Here is a 27,520-nt window from a genome sequence, read left to right as displayed (position 1 = left end):
GCTGTATTATAATCCCTCCCTACCCTCAGCAGAATGTCTGGTATGTAATACATTGTATTGAATGAATATCAATACAATGCACTGGGACACAGTCTCTTTGCTCAAGGACCTCACAATGTAGTATGGAAACAAATGTTATATTGTGATACAATGACATGTTGCACTTACAGAATACTCAATTCCATGTCCTAAAAGGGAGGTCAGAGAGTTGTCTGACAAGTCTCAGAGGCTGACAGCACAGTTGTGTCAGGGTACTCAAGAGCTCTTGAGCATTTCCTTAAACGAACCTATGAAAGATTGACCCATAAGATAAATGGGCTATATCCACTTACAATGAGAGATACCTTTCCAGTGACCTGCAGAAGTGTCTAGAGTACCAAGCGTTCGTGAGGAATGATGGGAGGCAATCCTGAGATTGGTCTGTGAAAAAATTAACTAAAATACTAGGAATATATGATATGTACATATATGTTTATATATGTTTAGTTTACAAATATATGTGGTATATAAGCAGGGGACTGATTTAATTAGGTTTCAAGTTTGAAGGAAACCTGAAGGATAAGCTGAAGGGAAAGATGTAGAGAAAATAGAGGCCTAAACTAAGCCTGGTAGTGGGATTTAAAAAGAAAGGATGAATACAAAATTTCTGCATTAAAATGAGTGGTGGTAGAGTTTGTCCCTCAGTATCTTCATGGAATTAGTTCCAGGACCCCCATTTACCAAAACCTGGGGATGCTCAAGTCCTTTATAGTTGAGCCTCTGTACCTGCAAATTCCTGCAGGTACAGAGGACCAACCGTATTTGGACAGCAGTGAGTAAAGCATCTGGGTGAGGGCCAGGCGTGGTGGCTCATGCCTGTAATCCCAGCACTTTAGGAGGCTGAGGCAGGCGGATCATCCAAGGTCAGGTGTTTGACACCAGCCTTGCCAACATGGTGAAACCCAGTCTCTACTAAAAGTACAAAAAATTAGCTGGGTGTGGTGGCACGTGCCTGTAGTCCCAGCTACTTGGGAGGCTGAGGCATGAGAATCACTTGAACCCAGGAGACTGAGGTTGCAGTGAACTGAGATCTCACCACTGCACCCCAGTCTGGGTGACAGAGACTGTCAAAAAAAAAAAAAAAAAAGGAAGAAGGAAAGAAGGAAGGAAGGAAGGACAGACAGACAAAGAAAAGAAAAAGAAAGAAAAGAAAAGAAAGAAAGAAAGAAAGAAAGAAAGAGAAAGAAAGAAAGAAAGAAAGAAAGAAAAGAAAGAGAGAGAGAATCTGGGCAAGGAAAGGAGTGATACAGCATCAATGCAACTATTTTTTAATATTTTTGAGGTTGGCTACTGAACCTTCTTTCTTACTCCGCGTGCACACAATTTTTGGAGCAGAGGATGGAATCTTTATATCTTCTTCAATGCCTATTAGATTTTATACATACTTGCCTCTTAGTATCACCGCTAAGAATTTTGTTTGAAATTTAGCTTTTAGTGATTCAAGAATTTATCAGTCAAAATCCCCAAACACAGTGACCATAAATAAGGTGAATGAGCCACTGATGGACATCACAATAATCTGGGAAACTTCCCAAATACTACCTAGAACCTAGAAATTCTGCATATCAGAAGAGGGGAAGAATAGGAAGGTCAGGCACATGTAGTTTCTGAACTTTACAGGTGACTGAGTCCTGTCCCTTGCCCAACACTGGGAACTAAACTCCCCTAATTTCTTATTAGGAAAACAGAAAATGTACAGTAAATCTTCACTAGATGATGACTTAGGATTTCATGGGTTCTATTCAGAGAACTTTGTAAATTTAAGAATCATATTGGAAAGACTTCCTCTGGTTTGGCAAGCACATGGGAAATACTGTCATAGGTTGAGATTCTAGGGTATTTTCATACTGTCCTGATTGTTTTTTGTGGTTTCTCATATGCAAATCCTCCAGGCAACAAGAAGATAATTATGGAATTAAAATCTCAACCCTGGCATCCAAAAAGCTAACAAAGGAGCAAGTCATCCTGTTTACGTTATATATTTCAAATTCTGGATATGTGGTTCCCAGTCTATCCCCACCTAAGGATACCCATTTAGTACTTCGCCTAGTAAAGCATATCACAATTAAGGACCCACAAAATGCTGTCTTAGATTCTGGAAAATAACATTCTTTCCAAAGAATATGAAATTTAAAAAATGGGAAATTAAATAGTTAAAAAAACCTCCTGGTTAATGTTAATTATGTGGAATTTTTCGTTAGTCATGTGAGATTATCAACTGTTGGATATTGTTTTAGTACCAGTAAGCAGAGATAAAGCCAGTTTATTCAGATAAAGTGACACTGTAAATTTAACTACGTTGATAAATCACCCAAAAGGTATCTTTGGATTGCCTACACGCTTTTTAAAAAATAAACCGGCAAGATTGTTGCAAGTTTCCACCTACTGTCTACTTCTGTGAAGCAATAAAGTATGATTTTACTCGAAATCTAAATCTCCAATGTTCAATATTTTATTACATATTGGGCAAGATATTTTTTCGAATAGCATGTTTGATGGCACAATATGGCAGAATAGCATATTTGATGGCACAATTAGTAGTTAAAAAAAAAAAAAAAGTCTGATGTGCTTCCAGAAAACGTAAAATAGACTGTATTATACAGTAATTATTTTCATAAGACAATGACAAAATGTCAGAGTTGTAATTGAGGACTTTATTAACTGAACTACACTTCTGATTACAACATTCTTTATATATGTTAATCATTAGCTTCTCTGGAGAAATTAGGGGCACAGGAAGTTCCTATCATTAAGGATATTAACATAAAGCTTAATATGAAAAATTAGCACTCAGTTCGTAATACTCTAGGGACTTCAGAAATGAAGATTTGTATGATCCTTTTATCCCTCACAGCCCAGTATTAAAACTAACATTGCAAAGGACGGTAGTGTTCCATTTCGTTTTGCTATTCAATTATTGCTGATAAATACATGTTTTCAAAAAGGCCATGGGCATCTGTTTGCTTTTCCCTACTCCTCCAGGTGAATATACCCTTCAATATGCAGTAAATACATATGTGGAGTTATGTTTTGAGATTTTTTTTGAAGGATTTGAACCAAATTGTTTAAACAGCTGGTAGTCTAAAACTCTGGAATATTTCCCACAAGAGAAAAATAATTATTTGGGGAATGCATGTTACCACAGACTCATTTGACTAGGAAAGTGGGCCTTTACACCAAATCAAATAACTGAACAATGGAATTAGAAACTTTTAAATACTATTAACCTTGGCCGCTGGGTGCCGTGGCTCACGCCTGTAATTCTAACACTTTGGAAGGCAGAGGCAGGAGGATCGCTGGAGCTCAGGAGTTCAAGACCAACCTAGCAACATGACAAACCCCCCCCTCTATAAAAATAAGTAAAAAACAAAAATCATTAACCTTGAGTGAGTCAAGTCCATCTACAGACTGAAAAAAATAACGTGTAACAGAATTCTGATTTAAAAAACAATGCTTTCAAAAAAGCATTTCAAAATGCTTTACGTATGTTTCAAAAACACACTTAAAAAAGATGTTTCCAACACATTGAAGGGATTTAACTAAGGCCCACAATTACAGTTACGATACAAACTGTCAGCTAAAAGGCAGCAAGTTAAGCTGAGACAGTTACTAACATCCCTCGAGTAGCGTTTTTTGTTGCGATTCGGTGCCGCACCCTTCACCCCGCCCTCTGGGGAGGAACCTAGAAAGGAAGGGTTGGTACATGTCTAAACCAGGCCACCCACACAGGAATCAAGCGGCATCACAGGCTGTCAACAACCGGGTCTCTATTTTCACTCCTCCTCAGGCGCCCCGCCTGTGCGGGACATCAGCTCCCGAGGAAGCGTCAGTCGCAGATCGCCCAAACGTAAGAGGTGGCGAGAGGCCACCACGGTTGCCCAACAGTTGCGTTCCCAGGCTGCCTGGTGTGACGCAGCAGCCCCCGCCCGGACCCTGAGGCCTGGCGCTCCGACGGAGCCGAGGCCTGTGCTACCCGACACTCCTTGCGACCCGGCGCTTTAGGCTTATTCGGCGCGGCCGTTCCCGGCTTCCCGAGTATCATCGCACTCTCTCCCCACCCCCGTTCCTCCCCGGTTCCTTGTCAGTCTCCGCCGCGACGTCTTTGCGCAACCATCCCGAGTGACATTAGCGCCCATACCCGCACGGAGCGAGCCTGAAGCTCCCATTTCCCGGAATTCAACGCCGCGCCGCTAAGGGCGGGCACCCAAGCGAAGATCAGCGGACTAAGCCCGCGACCAGAGTCCGGCGGCCTCCCCGCAGTCAGAGTCCGGCGGCCTCCGCGCAGCCAGCGTGCGCACTCCCATTCGTGCGCGTGCGCGCACTCGCCCTCCGCCCCGCCCCAGTACCAATCGCTTTTTTCCTACGCCCACGACTCTTGAACGTAGTCCCTCCCGCAGCCCGCGCGCGAGCCGAAAGGGTTCGGCGTGCGCGCACTCGCCCGCTCGCCTGCCCGCGTCGCGCTCTGTCGAGAAGGGGAGTGAGCAGAAGCGCTTACGTCGCGCGGGAGGCGGAGGCGACGGCGACCTCGGTGGCGGCGGCGGCTACGACGGAGACGGTTGCGCTCGCTCGCTCTCTCGGCGTCATGGCGGCTGCCGGGGGCAGATAAGCGGCGGGAGCGGGAGCGCGCGCGCGCGGCGGCGGCAGCGACGACTCGTTACTTCTAGCTCTTGCTGCCCTCGCCGTTGGTGCTTCAATAATGAATTGTTAGCTCCACTCCGCAGGGGATCGCGCGTTGGTGCTGCGGGCCAGGGCTTCCCCTTCCCCTCCGCGTCTGTCCCCTTCCCCCTCCCCCGCACGGACTCTTCCTTACCCGGAGACGCCGGAGCTCTAGGACCTTGGCGGCGGAGATCCCGGGCCTGGGCGCGGGGGAGGCCGTCGACTGGAGTCGGCTCCCTCCGCCCCGCCAAGCCCGCCGGTAAGAAAGGGGGCGGCGGGCGGGTCAGGATGTGGCGGGGAGGACAGGAGCCGGCCGGGTGGAGGGCAGGCGCGGCGCGGTGCCCAGGCGGCGGCCCAGCGGCCGGGCGAAGGCCGGCTGGCTCTGTGAGTGCCGGTGGCGGTGTACGGGCCCGGCGCGCAGGGGGCGTGTGAGCGGCGAGTACAGGCCGGCGGCCGCAGAACGCGTCCTTAGCTGGTCTGGCGGCCCTGCCCCGGCCGCTTCAGGTTGGTGCGGACCGGGCCGCGAGAGGAGACCCGCGAATGGCTGGCTCTTAGCCGGTGCGTGGGTCCCGCCGCGACCCGGGCTCCCAGCACGTGGGGAGCGGCGGGAGGGGGAGGGGGCGGCGGCTCGGGCGAGCCTGGGAGGGCGCGGGGCGGGTCTGCGGGAAGTTTGAGGCGGGAAGAGGGACTCCCGGACCGGGATGGAGGCCCTGGGAGAGGGGGGCAGGTCCGCAAGGGAGGCTGATTGGAGCGCGTTGAATGGATGAGCAAGGAGGATGATTTCCAAACCTCTTTCGAGTGCAGCTCTAAAAACTTAACAGGAGCAAAGCAACTGTTAAAAGACAGGGGACTGAAGACGTTTGATAACTTAGGATAGTCCTCATGGAGACACTTGAGAGGACAGAGCACTGTGTGCGCTTGGAGCTTCAGAACTTAAGGTTGTGAAAGGGTTTCAGAGGATTTTTTCGGGTAAGGGAGGTGGGGGAGAAAGGAAGTTAAAAATGTACAGAGAAAGCCATTTTGAGGGACGAAAGGAAAGTGAAAAGGAAAGAACGAAAAGGGGAGTGAACTTTTTAAAGGAAGAAACGGGAAAGGTAGTTTGTTAACATCGATTTTTTAAGACTTAATTGTTCAGTAAGGCTGTTTGACTAGGGTGAGATTAATATTTAACATTAGGAATAAATGTTGAGTAGAACGGTTACTTTTTAGATAACCTGTGCTTGCAGAGTTTTCTGGACTGTAGTCTAGAGAATTAACATCCTGATCCAGATGCAGACTTTGCTATCATTGAGTTGGTTACAGTCTGTTTCCCTCCCTCTTTTGTGGAAGGGAAATAATCGTAGGAGTGAATTCTCTTTGCTGAGGTCGGAGGACAGCTCTGCTCTCAGTTGGCTGTCTCGGTACTTTCTGGCTGGGGAAGGATCTGACGTCTCCTTCCCCCGCTTCTTCCTCTCCCTCCCCTGCCAGAGATCTCCTTTGTTTATTCGTGGATGGCTTGTAGGTGATTCTTCAGTGTTGTACTGAAATCTCTAAAGGTGGAAATGTTGTGTCTTGGTTCATTATTCTTGCCCCAATTTTTTTATGTAAAAAAATCAGATATAGTGGATATTCTATTACCTTTTTAATTTTTTTCACAAAATAAAAACCAAGTGCAAACTGGTTATTATTTAAATGTTACCCCACTATCCGTTTACCTGTTAAAGAACACATTTATTTTGATCTGTGCATTTTTGTTGAGATTATATGATATCTTTTATTTGCCTGTTCCTCCCATGGGAGCGTTTTCAAAACTTTCTTACTCAAGTGTATGAAGTTCTTGGTGGGAGGAATGAGAGCTTGATTAAAGGTAACCTCCCCCTGCCCCCCACTTCATTTATTCGACCAAGTTATCTAATAAAACTCCGTTATCTACTGTTGGGATGTATGCATATGTTACATCGTATCACCTTGCTTTAGGAGTCTATACAAACATTGTTAGATAGTTGCATTTTCAGTTAGTCTCTCAAAATCATATCACTCCGCAAGTATTTTAATTCTTCTGTCCGAAGTATACTAGCAGTAGCATACTAAATTCCAGTTAGTAGTCAGGAGTGTGGTTACTAGAAGTCTAGGTATTTTAAGTATTTAATAAAAGGCCTCCACTTCTTCCTTACTACCTCTAGTCTAATTGGCCTACGTAGATTTGTATGTTTTAAACAGGGCTTATTTACTTTTTTTCTGTAGGAAATTTTCTTAATTTGTTAATATATTTTCTTTAGGTGAATGAAAGGAGAGTCCCAGAAAACCTGTGACTGTTGAAGAAAATTTATCTGTGAATTTTTATATTCAAGGAGTCAGTATTTATAGTCATCTTTTAAACTGGGAAGATTTATATTTTACTTTAAAACTTCTTGATAATAATTTACAATGAATGGACACAGTGATGAAGAAAGTGTTAGAAACAGTAGTGGAGAATCAAGGTAAGTAAGCACTCTGTTATCATTTGTTTACTATGAAGAGAGTTGAAAACTTCACTCTCTTTTTTCTTTATTATTGTTGTTGTTTAGTTTTCCTCATAGGTAGCAGAGTTTTCAGGTTTTCCTTTTAGCTATCCAAAATACTAAAAAAATTGTGATATACGAACCTTTTCTCATAATACAGGTTTTAATTTTTTTCATTCAAATACACAGTAGGTCTTAAATATAGAAAGTTTTTGTTTACCTAAATCTATTTGGAAGTTTATATTTGAGCTAATAATTAAGCTGAAGCATGTAAAATAGATTTAAATTGTTTTGACTGTTAGTGAAATTTCTAGATGAAGGCAGTAAAAATTTTTTCACTCATCTTTTTCTGGCATTTTGTCTTCTATACCTGTACTGTTCAGTATGGTTACCACTATTCGCATGTGGCTATTTAAACTTCAATTACAAAATATTCAGAATTTACTTAGTCGTACTAGATACATTTCAAGTACTGAATAATCATATGTGGCTAGTGGCTACCATATTGGACAGTACATAGAAAAGTTCTATCACTGGAGAAAGTTTTAGACAGTGCTGAGCCAAACATTTGTTGAAATATTACTGCGCCCTGTTTTATTTTCAGATTGGAGTTTTAATTATCTGTGAAGGAGTTAAGAGTTCTTGCTTGGGCCAAGTGTTTGCAAAGAAGATTCTTCAAATTCTGTAGCTCTCAAATTTTGAGTTATCTGCACATTAATTTACAGTCCATGTAGTTATATGCATTATCATATTTAGAAATTAGAAATGTGGAGTCAAACTGTTTACTTATTCCATTTCTGTCTCTTATTAGTTGTGTGAATTAGGGCAAATTAATCTCTGAAGCTCTGATTTTTGCCCCATAAAGAGAGGATTACACTATTATCTTATTTAAAGTTCATGGTTAGGTTTGGTGGATCATGCTTGTAATCCCAGCACTTCGAGCGGCTGAGGCAGGAGGATCACTTGAACTCAGGAGTTGGAGACCAGCTTAGGCAGCATAGTGAGACCTTGTCTCTAATTTATAAAAAATAAAATTAAAAAAAATTTGAGGATTGAGATGCTTCATGTAAAGGGCTTAAAATATTTTCTGAGATAATGAGCACTGAATATTTGCTTATTGTAACCAGCATGTTTTGTGTAACACAGGATACTATATAACAAAAACATTAATTACAGTGATGGCGACATGGGGGTAGACAAGAAACGGGAAAGTTTTGGCAATTAAGAAGATTAAGAAAAATGTTAGATAGAAAACTAAAATTAAGTAGTGGTATTTGTATTTAATCTGAAACTTGGACTTTTCTTTTTCTTTTTTTTTGAGACAGAGTCTCACTCTGACGCCCAGGCTGGAGTGCAGTGGTGCGATCCTGGCTCTCTGCAACCTCCGTCTCCCAGGCTCAAGTGATTCTCTTACCTCAGCCTCCAGAGTAGCTGGGATTATAGGCGCAGGCCACCACTCCCATCTAATTTTTGTATTTTTTTTTTTAGAGATAGGGTTTCACCACGTTGGCCAAGCTGGTCTCAAACTTCTGTGCTCAAGTGATCCACCTGCCTCGGCCTCCCAAAGTGCTGGGATTACAGGCGTGAGCCACCACGCCCGGCCTGACACATGGAATTTTCTGACCTAACTAGTTATACTTTAGTTTATCAGCTTTCATAGGTACCGTTTGGATGAACAAGAATATCATATAGAATAAAATAAGGAACAGTTATGGAAAGCAGCATTATTGAACAAGTATAGTCTAGGAGTTATAAAACCTGAGTTGATGCTATCTCTGCATTAATTAGAACTCATATGATTGCCTCTACTCTAAGGATTGAACTGATATTGAAGTTTCACCTTAATTAATTACAAAGTGCATTGTAAAGTTTCAAACAGTAAAGTTTTACTAGAACCACTAGAGTTGAGGTTTAATTAAAAGACTTAAATCTCAGCTTTGATTCAAATCTCTGTAGGTATGCTGACTACTGACTACAGTTAAGTGAATAGAAGAGTCATATTGTCCACCCACAATTTTTTTTTTTTTCCGAGACAGGTCCTCACTCTGTCACCCGGGCTGGTGTACAGTTGTGTAGTCTCGGCTCACTGTAGCCTCTGCCTCCACCTCCTGGGCTCAAAACGGTTCTCCCACCTCAGCATCCTGACAGGTGTGCATGCCACCACATTCAGCTAATTTTAAAATTTTTTGTGGAGATGAGGTCTCACTATATTGCCTCAGCTGGTCTTGAACTCATGGGCTCAAGCAGTCCTCCCACCTTGGCCTCCCAAAGTGTTGGGATTACAGGTGTAAGCCACCATACCCGGCCTCACATTTTCTTTTTCATAGTTGCAATGAAATGTTTAGTAGGTAGAAATATCTAGAGGAAACACAGGAACCAAACTACTCATAAAATAGGAAATAAGACTTTTGGGAGTAAATCCTCTAGTTGGATCTGTCTAGCAGACAGATCATGTGCTGGTATATTCTGACTACTTACCTGTTCCAATATTTTATTTATTTTTCTGCCATATCTAAAGTGAGGAGGAGTAATTGGTCTAATTTGATACTACAGGTGAAAAAAAATTAAATCTTGTGGCCGGGCGCGGTGGCTCACGCCTGTAATCCCAGCATTTTGGGAGGCTGAGGCGGGCGTACTAAGGCTGGGAGTTCGAGACCACCGTGACCAACATGGAGAAACCCTGTCTCTACTAAAAATACAAAATTAGCTGGGTGTGGTAGCCTGTAATCCCAGCTGCTCGGGAGACTGAGGCAGAATTGCTTGAACCCAGGAGGTGGAGGTTGTGGTGAGCCGGAGATCGCGCGATTGCACTCCAGCCTGGGCCACAAGAGCAAAACTCCTTCTCAAAAAAAAAAAATTAAACCTTGTGAAATCTAATTTAAGGAATCTTTTACAATGCATACTCAAATAATTGCAAAGCATATTTCTTTAATTATTCAGAGTTATTAATTTTGTGTGCTTCTGAAAAGTGTGGTTATCTAGCTTTTACAACTGCCTTGGAGTTTATCAGGAGAGAGACCTTTTTTGCCTTCATTTTCTTTCTTACTGCTGCTATAGCTATGCTCTACAGTCATTAACACTCTATTCCCACTCCTTTCCCCAGAAGCGTTTGTCATAAGACATTACGAAGAAGGGAGATTGTGCCTTGTTAAAAGACTGAGGAGGTGAACTTTAGAGGTAGAGGGATTTTCTTGCAAAAAAACAAAAGCTTCTATAACTATGAATATTAATATAGAGTAATTTTTTTTTCTTTTTTTTGAGCTGGAGTCTTGCTCTGTCGCCCAGGCTGGAGTGCAGTGGTGTGACCTCAGCTCACTGCATCCTCCACCTACCGAGTTCAAGCAGTCCTCCTGCCTCAGCCTCCCGAGTAGCTGGGACTACAGGCATACACCACTGCATCCAGCTAATTTTTGTATTTTTAGCAGAGACAGGGTTTTGTCATGTTGGCCAGGCTGGTCTCAAACTCCTGACCTCAAGTGATCTGCCCACCTTGGCCTCCCAAAGCACTGGGGATTACAGGCATGAGCCACCGTGCCTGGGCCCCTAATACAATTAGATGAGAAATATACTTTGTTTTTAAAGTTGATATTCATTGTAAGTAGCTTTCTAAAGTAAATTTTGATTTTTTAGTGGCTAGAATTCTATAATGTATTTTTGCTTCAAAATTTCCTTTTTCCTTTGTGAGAGTTTATTAAACAGAATAGAATTAAGAAAGAATTCATTTGGCATTGGCAGGTTACAGTTAGCTTTCTATTGAAAAAAAATTTTTTTAAGTGTTCTGTCTGGAGAGCTCTCTGTAACTATTCACTGAAAGGAAGAATACACAGGAAAATACGTCTCTTTGGCTATGCTATTGCTGACAGTCTTGAAATTTATTTACTAAGAAATGTGGGCCAGGATGCACCTGTATAACAGTTATAGCTCAACACAAAGTTTTATATAACTGAAGTTAAGCTTTTTAAAGATAATGCTGGAAGATTTCAAAGCATCAGTTTGCAGCTGTGTGGATTTGTGGTGGTATTTGCAAGCAAATTTTTCAAATCCTGGTAGACTTTTTAAAAATTTTTTTGTTTGTTTGTTTTTTTGAGATGTAGTCTCACTCTGTTGCCCAGCCTGGAGTGCAGTGGCATGATCTTGGCTTACTGTGACCTCTGTCTCTTGGGTTCAAGCAATTTTCTGCCTCTGCCTCCTGAGTAGCTGGGATTATAGGCGCCTGCCACCACGCCCTGCTAATTTTTGTATTTTTGATAGAGATGGGGTTTCACCATCTTGGGTAGGCTGGTCTTGAACTCCTGACCTCATGATCCACCCACCTCGGCCTCCCAAAGTGCTGGGATTACAAGCGTGAGCCACTGTGCCTAACCGACTGTTTTTAGTTTTAAATAAGTTATCTTGAGTGATGATTTACTTCAGGAATGGCTATACGGTTAAAGATCAGAATGGTATATGAGTTAACTTTTAAAGATACTACTTTTCTGTATATAGTCATAAGATAATGTGTGGGCAAACATTAATGTGATGTTATCCCTTTTACTCTGCTTAAGTGGTTGCTTATTTAAGATGTTGATGACTGATGGGTTATATGTGGTGCAGTTTTGTGTTTTAAAATGAATATTACGTTATGATAAATGGAGAAAATGTTTAAACTTTTTTTAAAATGGGGAATATTTAAAACTACAGAAATAGAAAAGTTGCTCCAGTTGTGGTCCATGGACCAGCAGTGTTGGCATCACTTGGGAGCTTATTATAACTGTAGAACTTTGTGCCTTGCCTCAGACCTACTGAATCAGAATCTTCATTTTAACAAGATTCCCAAGTGATTCTTATGTATTAAGTTCATACACATTTATATGAAGCTATTCATCTGGAGTCATAGCATCTTGCCACTTTTTTTGTTATTGATGTTGTTATATATGGTTTTCCTTTTCTGGGAACCTCCAATGAACTGTGTCTTGAGCAAGACCAGCAAGAGGCTAGGTAAGTTTCATTTCTTCAGAAACGGTAACAATGGCAACCGATGATTGTTGAGCTCTTACTGTGCCTTAACCTAGCATGATGCACATGGGGCGTTGTGCATTACTTGAATTATCACAGTTCATCCTCACAAAACTTCTGTGAAGTATAGTGTTATGATTCCCACTTTCCAGATGGGGAAACAAGATTTATAGCCATTTTATATATTTTTTAGTTCTTTTTTAAAAAACTATTACCTAAACTCTATACTTTACTTGGATTTCATTGATTTTTCCATTAACTCCGTCTTTTCTGTTGTAGGATTAAATCCAGAGTACCACATTGCGTTTAGTTGTCAGATCTCCCCAGTCGTCTTTGATCTGTGAGAGTTTCTAAGTCTTTCCTTAGTTTTCATGATCTAAACCATCTTGAGAAATACTGGCCAGGTATCCTGTAGAATGTCTTTGAAATCTAGATTTGTCTGTTGTTGGTTTTTTTTTGGTTTTTTTTTTTTTTGAGACGGTGTCTTGCTCTCTTGCCCGGGATGGTGTGCAATGGCGCGATCTCTGCTCACTGCAACTGCCGTCTCCTGGGTTCAAACAATTCTCCTGCCACAGCCTCCTGAGTGACGGACTACAGGTGTGCGCCGCCATGCCTGGCTAATTTTTGTATTTTTAGTAGAGATAGGGTTTCTCCATGTCGGGCAGGCTGATCTTGAACTCTTGACCTCAGGTAATTCACCTGCCTTGGCCTCCCAGAATGTTGGGATTACAGGTGTAAGCCACCATACCTGGCCTTGTCTATTATTCTTAGGATAAACTAGGGTTATTGGTTTTTAGAAGAATACCACAAAGATAAAGTGTGCTAGTCACATCATGGGAAACATGTTATCCTCATGACATTACTGGTGGTGTTAACCTCCATCACTTGGTCAAGGTAGTATTTGCAAGTTTCTCTACTCTAAAGTTCCCTTTCCATAATATATTCTTTGGAAATGAGTCACTGTGTCTAGCCTACTTTCAGGAGGGTTGGGTAGGAATTAAATTCCATCCTCTGGTGGGGGGAGTATTTACATATATTAAATGGAATTTCTATAAGGAAATTTATAAATCGTTTATATATGTGTGGATTTATATGTGTGCTTATATGGATTTAGTGGATTATATGTAATCCACTAAACTGGATTACGACTCTATAAAATACATATTTGTGTATAATATTTATGTGTTTATGTATAATAGGTACTTTTATGTACCTAATGTATACCTAATGACTTTTTTGTTACTTAAATTGATCTAGCCTTGGCTCTTGGAAGCTTTCTTAGTTTGGCTTGTATGTTTCTTTTACATACTCCCTTACTTTCACCCTAGAATCAGCCACTCTCCAAGGAGCCTTGGTTCCATTTTTGTGGAGAATGGTATTAGAAACCAAGATTTGGGTATTGGGTATGCTTCTTGATATTCAAGTGTCACTGCTTTTATTTCCTCTCAGTGAACGAAGTGGACAGAGCTAGGTAATATATATAGATACACTATGTATACCTACATATCTGTAGTAATTTCTGTATCCTTCCATCTATATACATACCAACTCATACATAAACATGAGTTCATACCGATGGCTCCAACTCTAATCCTGTACTATAGGGTTCATTCTAACCTTTGTTTCTTATTCCTTTGTAACTTCCTTATTCAACAGTGAGAAACCTGGCTCTCACCATCCACCATTTATGTGCTTATATATTCACTCCTAATATACATGTAAAGCAGTTTTAGAATTTTTAGATATACTTTATCAGGAGAAACTAATTTCCCAACTAAAATATGGTGTTTATGTACAGTACACTTTAATATTTAGCCTTTAAGTTTCTAGTCAAAACACTGTTTTCTGATGTTGGTCAAGTTCATTTTTCCCTCACCCGTTTGAGTGTAATTATGTGATAAATTTGTAATAAAATTAGACTCATTTGTCACAATATGCATTCCATCCTGTGATCTTCATCATACCGGTTGATTTTTAAAATTTGTGTATATTAATACTTATTCCATGAGGCACTGTTCTGTGGGTTTTGACAAGTGCATAGAATCATTTATTCTCTATTCCAGTACTGTACAGAACCATTCCTTCATCTTAAAAGGTCCCAGATCTACTGAACCAGAATTTCCATTTTGACAAGATTCCCAGGAGAATTGTATTCAATGTTAAATTCATATGCATGTATATGAAGCTGTTCACCTGTAGTCATTCAGCATCTTGCCATGTTTTAAAGTTATAAATTAACTTCAAGAAAGACTGTTATAATCTAGGGGTGATAATGGAATAGCCAGTTTAAATATACAATTGAGTATATTCAAATTTGTGGGACCAAATGGGCATGAAAGTGAGGTAAAAAGAAAATGGAGGGTAAATTACTGGAGTCATTTAATGAGCTAGTTGGAAAGTTTTCATAGCATGCTTTAACTTTTGTAATTTCAATAATGATGAGAAATGCAGTTTGAAAAGAAAGGAAGAACAAATAATATATATTCAAAAAGGTGTTAGAGGGGAAGTTTTTTTTTTGTTTGTTTGTTTGTTTTTAAGACAGAGTTTTGCTTTGTCGCCAGGCTGGAGTGCTGTAGCATGATCTCAGCTCACTGCAGCCTCTGACAAGTGATCCTCCTGCCTCAGCCTCTCGAGTAGCTGGGGTAACAGGCACATGCTACCACACCCAGCTAATTTTTGTATTTTTAGTAGAGATGGGTTTCACCATGTTGGCCAGGATAGTCACGATCTCCTGACCTCGTGATCCGCCCACCTTGACTTCTCAAAAGTGCTGGGATTACAGGCGTGAGCTACCGCACCTGGCTCAGGAAGATTTTTATAGAAGTCATAGTCCCCCAATAAAGAAGTGTGCAAGTCCCCTAATAAGGAGAATATGTTTGACATCTAGCTTTGCAGTTCTTTACCTGAGGTTTATTCATTGTTAAAAGTTTTTGGCCAGGCGCAGTGGCTCACGCCTGTAATCCGAGCTCTTTTGGGAGGCTGAGGTGGGTGGATCACGAGGTCAGGAGATCGAGACCATCCTGGCTAACACGGTGAAAACCTCTACTACAAATACAAAAAAATTAGCCAGGCGTGGTGGCAGGCACCTGTGGTCCCCGCTACTCGAGAGGCTGAGGTGGGAGAATGGCGTGAACCCAGGAGGCAGAGCTTGCAGTGAGCCGAGATCGCACCACTGCATTCCAGCCTGGGCGACAGAGTGAGACTCCGTCTCAAAAAAAAAAGTTTTTGTGTTGGTTAGTTCCAGGTGAAAGAAGGAAAAGGAAGCATAGCAGAAAAAACACTACCCATGGGGAGTGTATTCCCCGTGTGAATGGGTTGGAACCACTAGTTTTAGGGAGAAATTCCAGGAATCTTGTTCCAAAATCAACTTGTATATGTGACTGAGAAAATTAGTGTTTATGATTGAAAATATATTATCTATCACTATGGTATGAGGTGACTGTTGAGTCAGAAGTCAACTTTAAATGTTAAATTGTGCTCAGAAGTTTCTTTGGTGTAGATAGATTTATCTAAGTTATTGATATTAAAATATGTAGAGACAAAGCTGGAGATGTGCAAAGTTCTATTCAAACAGTACTGACTTCTGGAATTCAGTGTCTACAGTATCTCTCAGAACTGAGGCATAAGACACAAGAATAGTGGGTTAGTCTTAATGAGAATGACTCCGAATAGCTATTTCTCAGTTCTACTGTTGTTGCTTTCAGAAATACAAGTGTTTGTTTTCTGATAGTTATTTAGATGATTGAGCAATTACTGTGTGGTAGATATCATGGGATTCTAAAATTTGAGTTCCTTTAAAGCTTATAATCAAGAAAGAGATAAAAGTCTTCAAAAATACATGTATATATCAGGTGAATACCATAAATGCAGAGAGATACCAAAATCTGTGGCCGTTCAAATGTAGGAGTGCGGTTTGATCATAAGGACAAGTATCAAGCCCAATATTAAAATGAAGAGGATTTTTTGTTTTTTGTTTTTTGTTTTTTTTTTTTGGTTTCTTTGTTTTTGGAGGGATTGACTTAAACCATGATAATCTTAAATTTCACATATGTTAAAAACGTCCTGGTAATGTGACTTTGGTGGTAAGGCATTTTGACAGGATTAAGCAAAAAGCAGAGTGATTTAATTTTTATACTAAGGAAAAGTATGTTAGTAAAAGATCGTGAGTCTTAGGATCAAAAGTTTTTATGTCAAGGCATGGGGCCTTTGGAAAAGAGTGAAGTAACAGTCTAAATTCCTAGAAGCCTAAAATAAGAAAGAGTCTTTTTGTTTTTGTGCTTGATACTGATTATTATTACTTCTGTAATACTGTTTTCACAGTTCTAAATGATTCAGTCCTCAGTTACATTAGTAAACGGCAGAGGTTTGATATGAAAGGAAAATTTATAGTAAAAGAATCAGAATTAGTTGTATGTGGGGTACCGAAATTCCTAATCATCTTTTATCTATTCCAGTTTTAGAATGTATTTTATAGTGAAGGATTAACCTAGTGTCCAGCCTAGTATCTGATACATACTACATTGTTTATTTCACTTTTTTTAATCAAATGACTCACAGTAAAAGAATTTTTTTCTTAGGTGCAGTACAGACCTATAGGTATATGCAGACAGATGAAATACCACATAACAAATAATTTTGTTTAAAATTATATATTGCTGGTAACTTCATTTTTTTGTGGCAGTATTCGTTAAAGTAATATAAAAGCATATAAATATTTTAAAACCCCTTTTTTTTTTTTTTTGGCGGTAGAGTTTTGCTCTTGTTGCCCAGGCTGGAGTGCAATGGTGCAATCTCAGCTCACCACAACCTCCGCCTCCTGGGTTCAAGAGATTCTCTTGCCTCAGCCTCCCAAGTAGCTGGGATTATAGGCATGCACTGCCACACCTGACTAATTTTGTATTTTTAGTAGAAACAGGATTTCTCCGTGGTGGTCAGGCTGGTCTCGAACTGCCGACCTCAGGTGATCCGCCCGCTTTGGCCTCCCAAAGTGCCAGGATTACAGGCGTGGGCCACCGTGCCCTACCAAAACCTTTTTAAAAAAGCAGACTAAGTATCAGTAATCTCTTTAAAATTGAACTTTATTTATTTATTTATTTATTTATTTAATTTTTGAGACGGAGTTTTGCTCTTGTTGTCTAGGCTGGAGTACAATGGCACAGTCTCAGCTCACTGAAACTTTCACCTCCTGGGATCAAGCGATTCTTGTGCCTCAACCTCCCAAGTAACTGGGATTACAGGCATGTGCCACCATGCCTGGCTAATTTTTTGTATTTAGTAGAGGTGGGGTTTCACCATGTTGGTCGGACTGGTCTTGAACTCCTGACTTCAGGTGATTGACCCACCTCAGCCTCCTAAAGTACTGGGATTTTGGGTGTGAGCCACTGCGCCCAACCAAAATTGAACTATTAAATGTAGGCATTATTTGTGTTAACTGAAATATTATTATTAATAATTTGAAGTTTATGTTAAAGTAGTGACAGTAGTAAAATGAGCCCCATGTACACACCATACAGCTTCAACATATTTCGATTCATAGCCAATCTAATTTAATCTCTTAACTCCTATTACTCTCTCCAACCTCACTTGATTTTTTGGAAACATAATTTCTGTGTGTGTTAGACTTCTACCTGAGAGATAATACTAAAGGGGGAAAAATCATTAAGGTTTGCCTGCTTGTTATAACTATAAAGATTTAGAGATTTTCATTCATGTCATAATATTGTAATAAATTTTGTACGTATGTTAGGAAACTATTTTTCAATGACTTTTCAATGTATATATCCATAGCCCTTATTTCTCATCTGATCATTCTCTGCTTACTAGAAAATACTTTCTCTTTTTTTTTTTTTTTTTTTTTTTTTTGAGAAGGAGTCTGGCTCTGTCGCCCGGGCTGGAGTGCAGTGGCCAGATCTCAGCTCACTGCAAGCTCCGCCTCCTGGGTTTACCCCATTCTCCTGCCTCAGCCTCCCGAGTAGCTGGGAACACAGACGCCCCCCACCTCGCCCAGCTAGTTTTTTGTATTTTTTAGTAGAGACGGGGTTTCACCGTGTTAGCTAGGATGGTCTCGATCTCCTGACCTCGTGATCCGCCCGTCTCGGCCTCCCAAAGTGCTGGGATTACAGGCTTGAGCCACCGCGCCCGGCAGAAAATACTTTCTCTTGAGTTTATCCCAGGTTCAACACAACTAAGTAATCATCTTTGAAATCAGTCATGTTAAAAGTTACTCTTCCTAGTATCGCTCCACTTTCAGCAGTTTTAAATTTCTTCAGTTAGAAACTTTAAGGAGATAGAATCATATTGTACTTTAAGAAGAGTTTATAGTACAATTTTGTCTTGGATTGGTAGTTTAGAATGCTGAAAGGAACTGTTGTTTTTGCTGGTCAGTGTTTAACAAAGCAGTGGAACTACCTGGTTTTCAGAGTTGTACAGATGAGAAGATGTTTTCCAGGTCTTCTGAAACCTTTGACAGTTTTTATTTGTACTATGTCATCAAACTTTTTATTTGTGTTTATGTGTGTGTATACTCCATCATGATGTAAAATGTATTATATAGGTCATGGTCCAAAAAGTTGGAAAGCCATTGCTTGACTTTGGCCACTATTCTTTTTTGTTGTTGTTAATGCTTAGCATTTAGTCGTTGCCTACTACTTTCCAGATTCTTTCTGCAGTCATGCTAAAGTGGACAATGGTCTATAAAATAACTAAAATTAAGGTCCTGACTGAATGATCTTCAAGACCTAGTTAGCAGAGAGATATATGTATACAAATAATTGTAATATTGTGAAGGAATTGTTAGTAACTTCAGCACAGTATTGTGGGAACATGAGCTAGAGCAGTGATGTGTGCCTGGGGAAATCAGGGAATGGCTACCTAGAGGACATAGTTTTGAATAGTCGTGGTTTTGAATAGTCTTGAAGAGTGAAAAGTTTTATTGATTGCTTTGGAGAGAAAGCATTCTCCAGACAGAGGGAAAAGTATAGAGAAAGATACTGATGCTGAGTCCTAAAATCACTCCCCATAAAACCATGCGTATGATTGCATTTCCCCTATTTTCAGTTCCTCAGTCAGGAATCCGACCAGTTGTATTTTATCTTTTTACTTTCACATAAAGTTTTTTTTTTTTTTTTTTTCCTATGGCATTTTGTTCCCAATAGAAACTCTAGCTCAATACTCACTAGTTGAGGATATGAGCAGGTGAGTTAAAATTGTGTATGTATAAAACATGTTCTTTCCAAAATGTTTATTTCACAAAGTTAGTACAGCTGTTAGGCTAGAGAAACAGGGTACTGTATTAGAGAACTAAAAACACAGAGGCTTAAATATAACTACTTCTCTTTCACTCCCAGGTAAGGGAGTTCAAACCTTTGGGCAGCCTTACTTTTGTTAATGTATGGCTTCCAATACTAGTGGTTACCCTTTTCAGCTATCAGGGAGAAGATGCAAAGGGGGAGGATTTAAGGCAAGCCACTTCATATTTAAGGCTATGATGTAGAAATCACACATCACCATCACCTCTAGCTGTATCTCATTGGCCACAGCCTACTCACATGACTACACTGAGCTATGGAAGATACTGAGAAAGCTAATCTTTAGCGGGGCGGGCATGTGTCAACCAAAACTGGGGGGATGGTTATTAATACTAGAGGACAAGCAAAATGGATACTGGGTGGATAGGTTGGGGCACATTTTCTGCCACAAACATTAAGGAATTTTTTAAAAAATAAACTACTACTCTCATCCTAAGAAATTAGGGACTTTTATTTTTCTGAACTTCCTTTTAGTTCTCCATAGATATTCATAATTTGTACCCTTGTTATTACAATGTTGGCATTTATTTACACAGCCTTCTCTGATCCTTAATTTATTTGTCTGTATTATGAAAATAAAAGGATTAAATAAGAACCTAATATCTGGCACATAGCACCAATTAACAAATAACATCATATTTTCCTTTTTTAATTAAATAATTAAATAATTAGTTCTATGTGGCAGAAACCTGAGGCTCATCTAACCAGTGTACAGATATAAATACAACTAGAAGGAGAAGAAAGGGCTAGAGAGCTAGAGGAAAATAATTTGTGGTTGAACTTCAGAACATCAAGTTAGTCCAGAATTTACCCTGTAAGTGTGTGTCCAAAAATTCTTCCAAGAATTCCTTAAAAGAAGGCCGCCTCCCCTTTTTTTAAGAGTTAGGGTCTGGCTGTTGTCCCTGCTAAAGTGCAGTGGTACAGTTGATAGCTCATTGCAGCCTCGAACCCTTGGGTTAAATGATCCTCCTACCTTAGCCTCCTGAGTAGCTAGGACTGAAGGCATATGCCACCTCGCCCGGCTAAGTTTGTTTTTTTTTTTTTTTTTTTTTTGGAGAGACGGGATCTCATTATGTTGTCCAGGCTGATCTCGAACTCCTGGCCTCAAGTGATCTTCCTGCCTCAGCTTCCCAAAGTGTTGGGATTACAGGTGTGAGCCACCATGCCTAGCAAGAAGCTCTTTCAAATGACATTGACACTTAAGCAGTAGCTATAGGTGGAAGGGAACAAGAGGCATAGGATGAGAATGTAGTGCACTATGCTCTATTCTTTAGTAAATAAAATTCTTTGATTTCTTTATTTATAGCTCTCTTTGTCAAGCACACCATCCTCCATTATAATTCTGTGGAAAATCAGTTTACCTTCTGTCAGGGTTTCCCCAACACCCCCAACTGGAATCTAATTCATCTAATCACTGTTAACTGATAAAAAAAAAAAAAAAGAAATAAAAAGTAGGGAAATTATATATACAAGAAAGAAAATCTTTATGTGCTAAGAATAGAAGTAAATAAATATATGTTATTTAATGTAATTGAAAATAGATCTAAGGCTTTTGACATATAATGTTTAAATACACATAAACAGTCTATTCTCTAGTGCTACTAGCAGTTTCTGAGGTGGCTATTGTATACATTTGACTTTGCCTTCTTTATTTTATTTTATTTTTTTTAGATAGAGTCTTGCCCTGTCACCCAGGCTGGAATACCATGGCTCAATCTTGGCTCACTGCAACCTCTGCCTCCTGGGTTCTAGTGATTCTCATGCCTTAGCCTCCTGAGTAGCTGGGAACACAAGCATGTGCCACCACACCTGGCTAATTTTTGTATTTTTAGTAGAGATGGGGTCTCACCATGTTGGGCAGGCTTGTCTTGAACTCCTGGTCTCAAATGATACACCAGCTTCATCCTCCCACAAAGTGCTGGATTATAGGCGTGAGCCACCCTGCCCAGTTTGACATTTGCCTTCTTTAATGTTCATTTTTATCTTTTCAGATTTTTTAAAAAGAAGTTTTGTTATTTTATTTCTACTGGCCTAGTTCGGCCAATTTATTGATACATTATACATTAGATAATTGTATTTCCATTTTTCTTACATTGAATGTTTAGTTGCCTGTTTTGTTCACTTTACTTCTGTGGCTTTTAAATTTTTGCTTCATTGTACATTTTTACTACCTGCAAAGAAGATTTCATAATCATGGATGTTAATGAAGAAAACTTGTGATATAGTAGGTTGCAAAAATCACACCTCTTACACTTCAGTATATATTTTTTGTTTTTTTTTCTTTTAAACCATTCTCCATAACAGTCAGTACATATTTTAGAATAAAAAAAGTATTCTTTTACTTAAGGCCTGTATTGTTTATTAAGTTCAGGAAAATTTACACTAATACAGTACTTGAATTTTCAGCCTGCATTCCAGTTTGGTCAATCATCTTTCAGTACAGAGATTACATACTGCATTTGACTGTCGTATCTCTTTAATCTCCTTTAATCTGGACAGTTCCTCTTTCTTTGTCTTTCATGACATTGGCATTTTGAAAGACTATAAGCTAGTTATTTTATGGAATATATTTCTCAATTTGGGTTTTTCTGGTATTCACTTATCATTATATCCAAGTTATGTGTTCCTTACTCTGCATACCTGGCTGGAGAACTGTATAGGTATTGATACATCTTCTCAAGTGTTTCACAGCTGGAGCTCACATTGTTTGTCTGCCCCTATTAGTGATGCTACATTCAGTCACCAGGACATGGTGTCCAGTTTCTCCACTGTGATTTCTAATTCATTTGTTAACAGCTAAGAAGCAATTTGTGAGAAGACACTTTGAGTCTATGTAAATTATTCTACTCAGCAAACTCTTCCCCTAGATTTAGTATTCATTGATGATTTTTTGCCCGAATCAGCATTTTCTTGGATGATTGCATAATTATGGTTTTCTAAGACTAATATCCTGTCCATATTTACCAGTTGACATTCTGAGCTCTATCAGAGCCCTCCTCTGTGTGTCTGTTTCTGTCATCAGCACCGACTCAAGGGTTCCTGTTTTATATACTGAGTAGTGATCCTTAACTGTCTTTATTTTATACTCAAATCAGATTTGGTCAATGGAAGCCCCTTCAAGTTGGCTCCCATGTCCTTTTGTTTTTCCTCTGCACTTTTTGACATTCCTCCATATATATGCATTTTTTTTCATTTTGGCACAGGAAGGTTGTTAGACTCATCTTGTATCTTCCCTGTTGCAGCCTTAGAACCTGCCGTTTCTCAAAGGAGCTGTAGTTTATTTAAGTGTGGAGTAGTATTTAGAAGTCAGAATCTAGGTACTAGGTGATTGTAAATTTAAAACTTCAGAAAGGATGAGTTTGCATTGGTTGATAAATAGCACATCAAAAGATACACTGTTGTAAATAAAAAAGATATCTGCAGAGGGCCATTTTTTTTTTCGTATCACTATTTGTGGAATCAAAGAACTGAAAACAACATGTACATCCTTGAGGGACATGAAACTATGGTGCATCTACAAAATGGAGTATATGCAGTTGCACAAATATGTCTACTACTACAGAATGATCTCCTGGATATAATGTGTATATAATCTGCTACCATTTATTTAAGAGTAAAATATGTTAATGATTATTTATGAAAGGGGAAATATAAACATTCTTATAATTTGCTTATGTTAAAAAAGGGGAAAATAAAAAAATTTAAATGGTTACTATACGGGAAGAGAGGACGTAGTGTACAGGAGTCAGGAATGGAAGCTGAACTTCTGACCATAACTTGTTCTGTAGCTCCAAAGTTGGATCCAAGTAAATAAAGCAACATAAAAATCAAAAGTAGTAAGAAAGCACAGTCTCTATTTAAAAAAGCAAATGGTCCTAACTGTGCCAAATTGGTGGTCACACAGAGATAAATTATTTTACCTGACTTTATAGCAGTCATTTGACTGTAGAAGTGAGTATTCCTGAAAACAAAAAGAATTGCATAGTCATTTTAACTTGAATAATCATACTGTTTATAATGTATTATTTTGAAACTATTAAAAATGAAATAAAGCAAATAATTAGTGCCATTTGCAACCAACTCAGCCTGAGTGACGACATGAATATACAATCGAAGTAAAAAGCCTGCAGTTTTGAATTACATGAATTCTTAATGTATTTTCTCTAAATAAATACACGCATCCTAGCTCATTCCATTGAAACATCCTAAATAAGGCAACCAGTCCAGTAGTATTGCAGCTTAGTTTCTAATTTATTATAAATAGAAGGGCTTTTTGATAAAATGACTGGGTTATAGCCCCAGGCAACAAATACACAAGATGAGCCTGGTACATCCTGTCATACTAGAAAGGCAGTTAGGTTATCAAAGACTACTTCAGGTCTTGTCAGAAGGACTTAAGTGCTAATAAAGGGTTTCCTGTTGGCAAAAGGTGGGAGAGTTTGGACATCAAGGATGCTGACAGTGGATTAAAATTTATAAAATAAATTGAAATCCACGAGTTCATAATGGGACTTAAAAAATTATTGGTCAACTTTAGAAGATGCTGGCGATTTAACTCATTTTGAAAACTGGTAAATAAAGAAAAGAAATAAAATCCCTTCATGAACTATATACCTCAGAGTTAACAAATACAATGAGGGAGAAGTTTCTCTTTGTAGAAGTATTCTACCTAATAATGAAGAAAAGATGTTTTGAGTAACTGATGAATGATGTCACCACTTTACTGCCTCTAATTAATGGAAGAAAACATATGATCATCAATGGCTACTAAAAAATACTAGGTATGAAGTGATGGGGAGCTTTATAATGGATGGATAAGGCTGGCAGTACCTGAGTCCACAGATTTTTACTAAATCTCACACAAAAGGAAACAACAGAACATTAAATGCCATCTGGTAGAAGTCCACAACACCACATATAAACTATTCTTGTCAAGAACAGAACTTGAATCTGATCAAGCCTCTAGATATAATAGCCAGTTTATAAGAAATACAAGGGATAGAAAAATATATTAAATGGTAACACAGGTGCACTTAGCAAAATCTAGAAAGCAGAATGGAAGAAACAATTATGAGACTAAAAGTATAGCCTGATGTGGATATTTAATATTCAGTATACTTAATTTAAATGTTTAATAATATTAAATCTTTAATATTAAAGAAGTGATCTTTTAAGATATATTGGTATTGCAAATGTTTACAAATAGTTTCTTAGTTGAATCAAGATTGATATGAGTTGCTAATTGTGGAGCTGGGTGATAGATTCATGATAATTCATATTACTCTACAGTTTATATTTGAAATTGTATATAAAAATAAACTTGAAAAGACACTTTAATTTGAATTACTATTTTATCTTTTAAATGTGGTATTTCTCCTTAATTTACCCTAAGAAAACACTAAAATTTTATCACAGTACCTATTAATGGTGGTTTTTCTTCTGTGAATTAAGTGAGGAAAAGAATTCAATGGGTTTATTTATTTATTTATTCCATGGGTGTATTATCTGAATTAAGAATTCAGTGTTTTTAGTAATCTACCTACCACTTTAATAGTATTGTGCTAGTGAGATTTAATATACTTTAAGGATAACTCTTAAGTGTTGTACAGATATTTCAGTTTTATAAAAGATTAGTAATACTGGTTGTTACCTAAAATAAAATACTAATTGGAGATCAGAGATTTAGTAGCCAAATTTGTGAGTTTTACATAAAATATGTAAAACTGTCCCCTGTATCTCTTTGATTTACTTTATTTAGTCATTCATCTACCTGTGAAACATTGTACTCTTCATTTAATGCTTGACATAAGAGCAGCAATAAGCCAATCCCAGCACTCAAGGAACGTAAAGTCTTAGATGGGGTACCTGAAAACAAAAACACTACAGTGATTATTACATCGTTTGCTCGTAACCAAGATAGAGGTATATATTCAAGAAGTTTTGGGAGTGCTGAGGAAGGATACCTGATTTAACATTGGGTTGAGATAGAGTTGGCAGAGATTTGTTGGAGGAGTAGCTGTGAGGTGGGACTCAAGTTAAAAAATTACATAATAAAAAGAAAAGAGAAGGAATGATACAAAGGCAGGAAGTGGAAAGAGTAAGTGGCTTTCAGAGAATTACATGTAGCTTGCCATAGCTTGAACTTAGGGATTTAAGTGAGCAACCAGTTGAAAATAGATTGGAGAATTAGAGATTCCTGAAAGGTCTCATAGATGTTTGTTGAACTTTGTTACAGAACAGAAGACTTAAAAAAGAAAGGGCACGATTGGCTTTTTATTTTAGAAAGAGCATTTGCAGCAATAGGTGGAAATAAAATTTCTTAATTAGGGAGAGGCTTTTGACCTATTTTAGCTCAGAGTTTTCAGTCTATAATTTTTTTTTCTGGCCCCATATATATTTTTCTTTCATTTTTAAAATCTCTTTTTAAAAAAATCATGCAAAACCTTTACATAATTCTAAAACTGAAGACTCATTTCAGTTGCTGTTCCTTCTGCTCTTCCCTCCCTCTGTCTTTAGGTGATCATTTTTTAATTAGTTGGGTTATTCTGCCATTGTTGCTTTTCAAAAAATAGAAGCGAATATATATAAATATTTTTTTTTCTTATGCAAAAGAGACATTCTGTAAACTTTTTTTTTTCACTTAAACTGTATCTTAGATCATTCTGTAGCAGTAAATAAGATATTCCTTACTCTTTTTGCATCTTGTTTTTTTGTTTGTTTTTTTTGAGATGTTTTGCTCTTGTTGCCCAGACTGGAGTGCAGTGGCGTGATCCTGGCTCACCACAACCTCCACCTCCAGGGTTCAAGCGATTCTCCTGCCTCAGCCTCCCAAGTAGCTGGGATTACAGGCATGCACCACCACACCCGGCCAGTTTTGTATTTTTAGTAGAGATGAGATTTCTCCATGTTGGTCAGGCTGGTCTCGTACTTCCAACCTCAGGTGATCTAGCTGCCTCTGCCTTCCAAAGTGCTGGAATTACAGGTGTGAGTCCCCGCTCCTGGCTCTTTTTGCATATTCTTTATCCTACTAAAGAACAACTCAATAAAATACTTTATTCAGTATTTCTAATACCCAAGGTAAAGGCATTCTAACAATAAACCCGTGCGATTAGAGTAGCCTAGCCTCGGGTTGTTGCTTTTATCTCCAGTCAGTACTACTGCCTAAAGAATGTGAAAGGAAAGATTTCTATATTCATTTTAGAATTTTGATTTGTTAACAAGCAGTTTGTATTAGCTATGCATCTGGAGTGACTAATGACTAATAAGAATTACAGGCCCACAATAGCCCCCACAATTCAGTCATTCATCTATCTACTGTTCACATATTTATTGAGCACACATCTGTGTGAGGCACTGTGCTAGGTACTCTGGAAAAAAAATGAGTTTCATAAATATCCATTGTATCATAGATAGAAATTTAAGACCTCTTGAGGTCTGTTAACCTTACTGTGTATGATCTCTACTTTCAAGATCTTCAAAGGAGATACTTTATTGCTACTAGCAGAATAATTTAATAGAACTCAGATTCCTCAAAAGAAAGAGATACACTTTCTTTCTTTGCTGAAGAATTCATTTAGCAGCACTTACCTTCTAAGTGTTTTCTGACTACTGTACCAAACTTGGTTGTATCTTTAGTGCTCCCCATACATGTGGATCAGTTGTTTTAAACATAGCGAAGAATGATATTTATCCATTTATATGACTGTCTCAAGGTTAAATAGTTCTTTTAATGGTAAGGACTTCGTCTCATCTCAGTCTGTCCCCAGTGCCTAACATATGATAGTTCTCAATAAAGTGTATTGAGTAAATGAAATATTTTGCTTACCTACTGTTTTATTTACTGGAAAAATAAAGTTGTATATCAGGAAAAAAAGTCTAATATCCTTGCTAAAATTTCTTGCAAGAGATGCAAGTAAAATATGGCCTTAAAAATTAAAATTTAATACGATGTTTTTGGACCTCAAAACTATGTGACCAGAGAGTAGACATGATGGCAAAAAATGATGTTCATAACATAAGCCTTTAAGAAGCAAGTTTTAATTT

General features: G+C 38.8%; 2 protein-coding genes and 1 long non-coding RNA gene across 8 annotated transcripts in view; 2 read left to right on the top strand and 1 right to left on the bottom strand.

Moving 5' to 3' along the window:
• The window catches only part of LOC144341326 (uncharacterized), a 55,306-nt gene extending 51,918 nt beyond the window's left edge, over positions 1-3,388 (bottom strand). The window contains exon 1 of the long non-coding RNA XR_013418189.1: positions 3,267-3,388. This is a non-coding gene — a long non-coding RNA (uncharacterized LOC144341326). The remainder of the gene's footprint in view (positions 1-3,266) is intronic.
• Positions 3,389-3,742: 354 nt separating this feature from the next.
• On the top strand, positions 3,743-7,126 carry LOC144341285 (uncharacterized). Its single transcript, XM_078004360.1, has 4 exons — positions 3,743-3,864; positions 3,956-4,137; positions 4,268-4,954; positions 6,954-7,126. Exons 1-4 carry the CDS (start codon positions 3,743-3,745, stop codon positions 6,959-6,961), a joined length of 999 nt encoding a protein of 332 aa, XP_077860486.1. The 3' UTR covers positions 6,962-7,126.
• Positions 6,954-27,520, top strand: part of CHD1 (chromodomain helicase DNA binding protein 1) — a 72,754-nt gene continuing 52,187 nt past the window's right edge. For 4 of the 6 annotated variants that reach the window (XR_013418188.1, XR_013418187.1, XM_028849607.2 and 1 more), the window contains exons 1-2: positions 6,954-7,154; positions 12,137-12,152. Coding sequence is in view for 4 of the 6 variants with exons in the window: in XM_028849607.2 (XP_028705440.2) it covers positions 7,106-7,154; positions 12,137-12,152 (65 nt within the window). In the remaining 2 variants the exon portion in view is untranslated. The remainder of the gene's footprint in view (positions 7,155-12,136; positions 12,153-27,520) is intronic. The other 2 variants (XM_001097125.5, XM_078004466.1) reach the window with 1 other exon arrangement.

This window comes from Macaca mulatta, chromosome 6, assembly GCF_049350105.2.
Source record: "Macaca mulatta isolate MMU2019108-1 chromosome 6, T2T-MMU8v2.0, whole genome shotgun sequence".
Classification (NCBI taxonomy): domain Eukaryota; kingdom Metazoa; phylum Chordata; class Mammalia; order Primates; family Cercopithecidae; genus Macaca; species Macaca mulatta.
This window is presented reverse-complemented; position numbering and strand designations above follow the sequence as displayed.

Coding starts and splice junctions, on each gene's coding strand:
- LOC144341285 (XM_078004360.1), top strand. CDS start 3,743: ATGTCTAAACCAGGCCACCCACACAGGAATCAAGCGGCATCACAGGCT. Junction 3,865..3,955: donor ACATCAGCTCCCGAGGAAGC/GTCAGTCGCAGA, acceptor GGTGTGACGCAG/CAGCCCCCGCCCGGACCCTG. Junction 4,138..4,267: donor TTGTCAGTCTCCGCCGCGAC/GTCTTTGCGCAA, acceptor CAGCGGACTAAG/CCCGCGACCAGAGTCCGGCG.